Source organism: Aureococcus anophagefferens (assembly GCF_000186865.1).
Source record: "Aureococcus anophagefferens unplaced genomic scaffold AURANscaffold_1547, whole genome shotgun sequence".
Classification (NCBI taxonomy): domain Eukaryota; class Pelagophyceae; order Pelagomonadales; family Pelagomonadaceae; genus Aureococcus; species Aureococcus anophagefferens.
In genome coordinates, this window is record NW_008706446.1 from 1 (window position 1) to 1,378 (window position 1,378).

Here is a 1,378-nt window from a genome sequence, read left to right on the forward strand (position 1 = left end):
AGAACGAAGGCACCCGCACCCGACGGGCAGGACGTCCGGCTCGACTAGGCCGATTCAACCTCAGGACCACAAGTGGCTAGCCGAGGGCACCGCCGAAGAGGACACCCGTAGTCAGCGGGACCGAAGAGAGCAAAGACGCCGACGAAGAGAGCGAAGACGCCGACGTCGACGGAGCCGCACACAGCGCCACGCTACGAAGAGACGCTGCAGAATGCAGAGAAACGAATGGACACGGGCACATCGAAGCCCGCACACCGAAGCCATCGAGGGCGCCGACCCCACCAGCTCCCCCCAAGACTCACGCCGAAGGCATCCGAACGAAGCGAGCGCGCGCGGCAGCCCCCCGGGCCCGTGGGCGACGTCGCGCCGACGGCCAAGCACTGCAAGCTCTCGCGCTCGGCGCCCCGCCGCCCAATCGACGCGCGCAGCGGGGTGCTCCTCCCCGAGCGCCCCCCGGAGCCGACGCGGCGAGCCCCACCACCGGCCGCTGCGCGAAACCACCCCCGCGCACCCTCCGAAAGCCGCCCCATAAGCTTCGGCGTTATCATTGATGACGTTGCACGGCAAACCCCCCGGTGTGTTAGAAACAGGGTCCCTCGACGATGGCCGCGAGTCGGGGTGTGTTGGAAACAGGGTCCTCGACGATGGCCGCGCGTCGAGCCGCGCGCCGCTGCTTGTGCCTCGCGTGCCTCGCTGATGCCGCTGTGGCCGCCGTGCGAGACAAGCCGTGCGGCAACGGCGTGAAGTTCGGCCGCGGCGCGACATCCTATGAAGACCTAGGGTGGCAGCGGCTCCCAGAAGGCCGGGCCCGTTTGACCTTCCTCGCCATCGCGAAAAGCTCGACGCGCCACACGCACGAGATCCTCAAGAAGGCCGATCCCACGGTACACAGCCACCACCTGCATCCGCTGTCGCGGGCCGACGGCGGGTCCATCGGCCGCCCCGCACTTCACCACGTCGGGTGCGGCGGGAACGCGACGCTCGTCGCGGCCTGGGCCGCGCTCTTCCGCGCGCCGCGCCTCGTGCTCGCCGTCGTCCGCGAGCCGATCGCGCGGCTCCTGAGCGAGTACTCGTTCAACCAGAAGTTGCACGACGGGCTCCGGCGCGAGGCGCGGCCCCTCGCGCCGAATTCCACGTTCGTCGCCGCGGCGACGCGCCACGCGTTCCTCGACGAGCGGCGCAACTGGCAGACGGCGTTCCTCTCGCGCCTACTGCGACCCGGACTGGGCCGACCCGGCCAACGCGGCGACGCGCGGCGACCTCGAGGTCCTCGAGCGCGCCGCGCGCGCGGGCACGTTCCTCGTGGGGCCGCTCGAGCGCCACGGCGAGCTTCTGCGCGTCCTCGCGGCGCGCATGGGCTGGACGGCGCCCGCGATCA

At 71.0% G+C, this 1,378-nt stretch overlaps 1 protein-coding gene across 1 annotated transcript; it reads left to right on the forward strand.

Annotated features, from left to right (window-relative positions):
• Positions 1-644: 644 nt before the first annotated feature.
• Positions 645-1,195, forward strand: AURANDRAFT_69363 (expressed protein; the record flags this gene model as incomplete). Its single annotated transcript, XM_009045131.1, has 1 exon — positions 645-1,195. A coding segment is annotated over one exon (551 nt), but the record flags the coding sequence as incomplete, so codon positions are not given.
• Between the last annotated feature and the right edge of the window lie 183 nt (positions 1,196-1,378).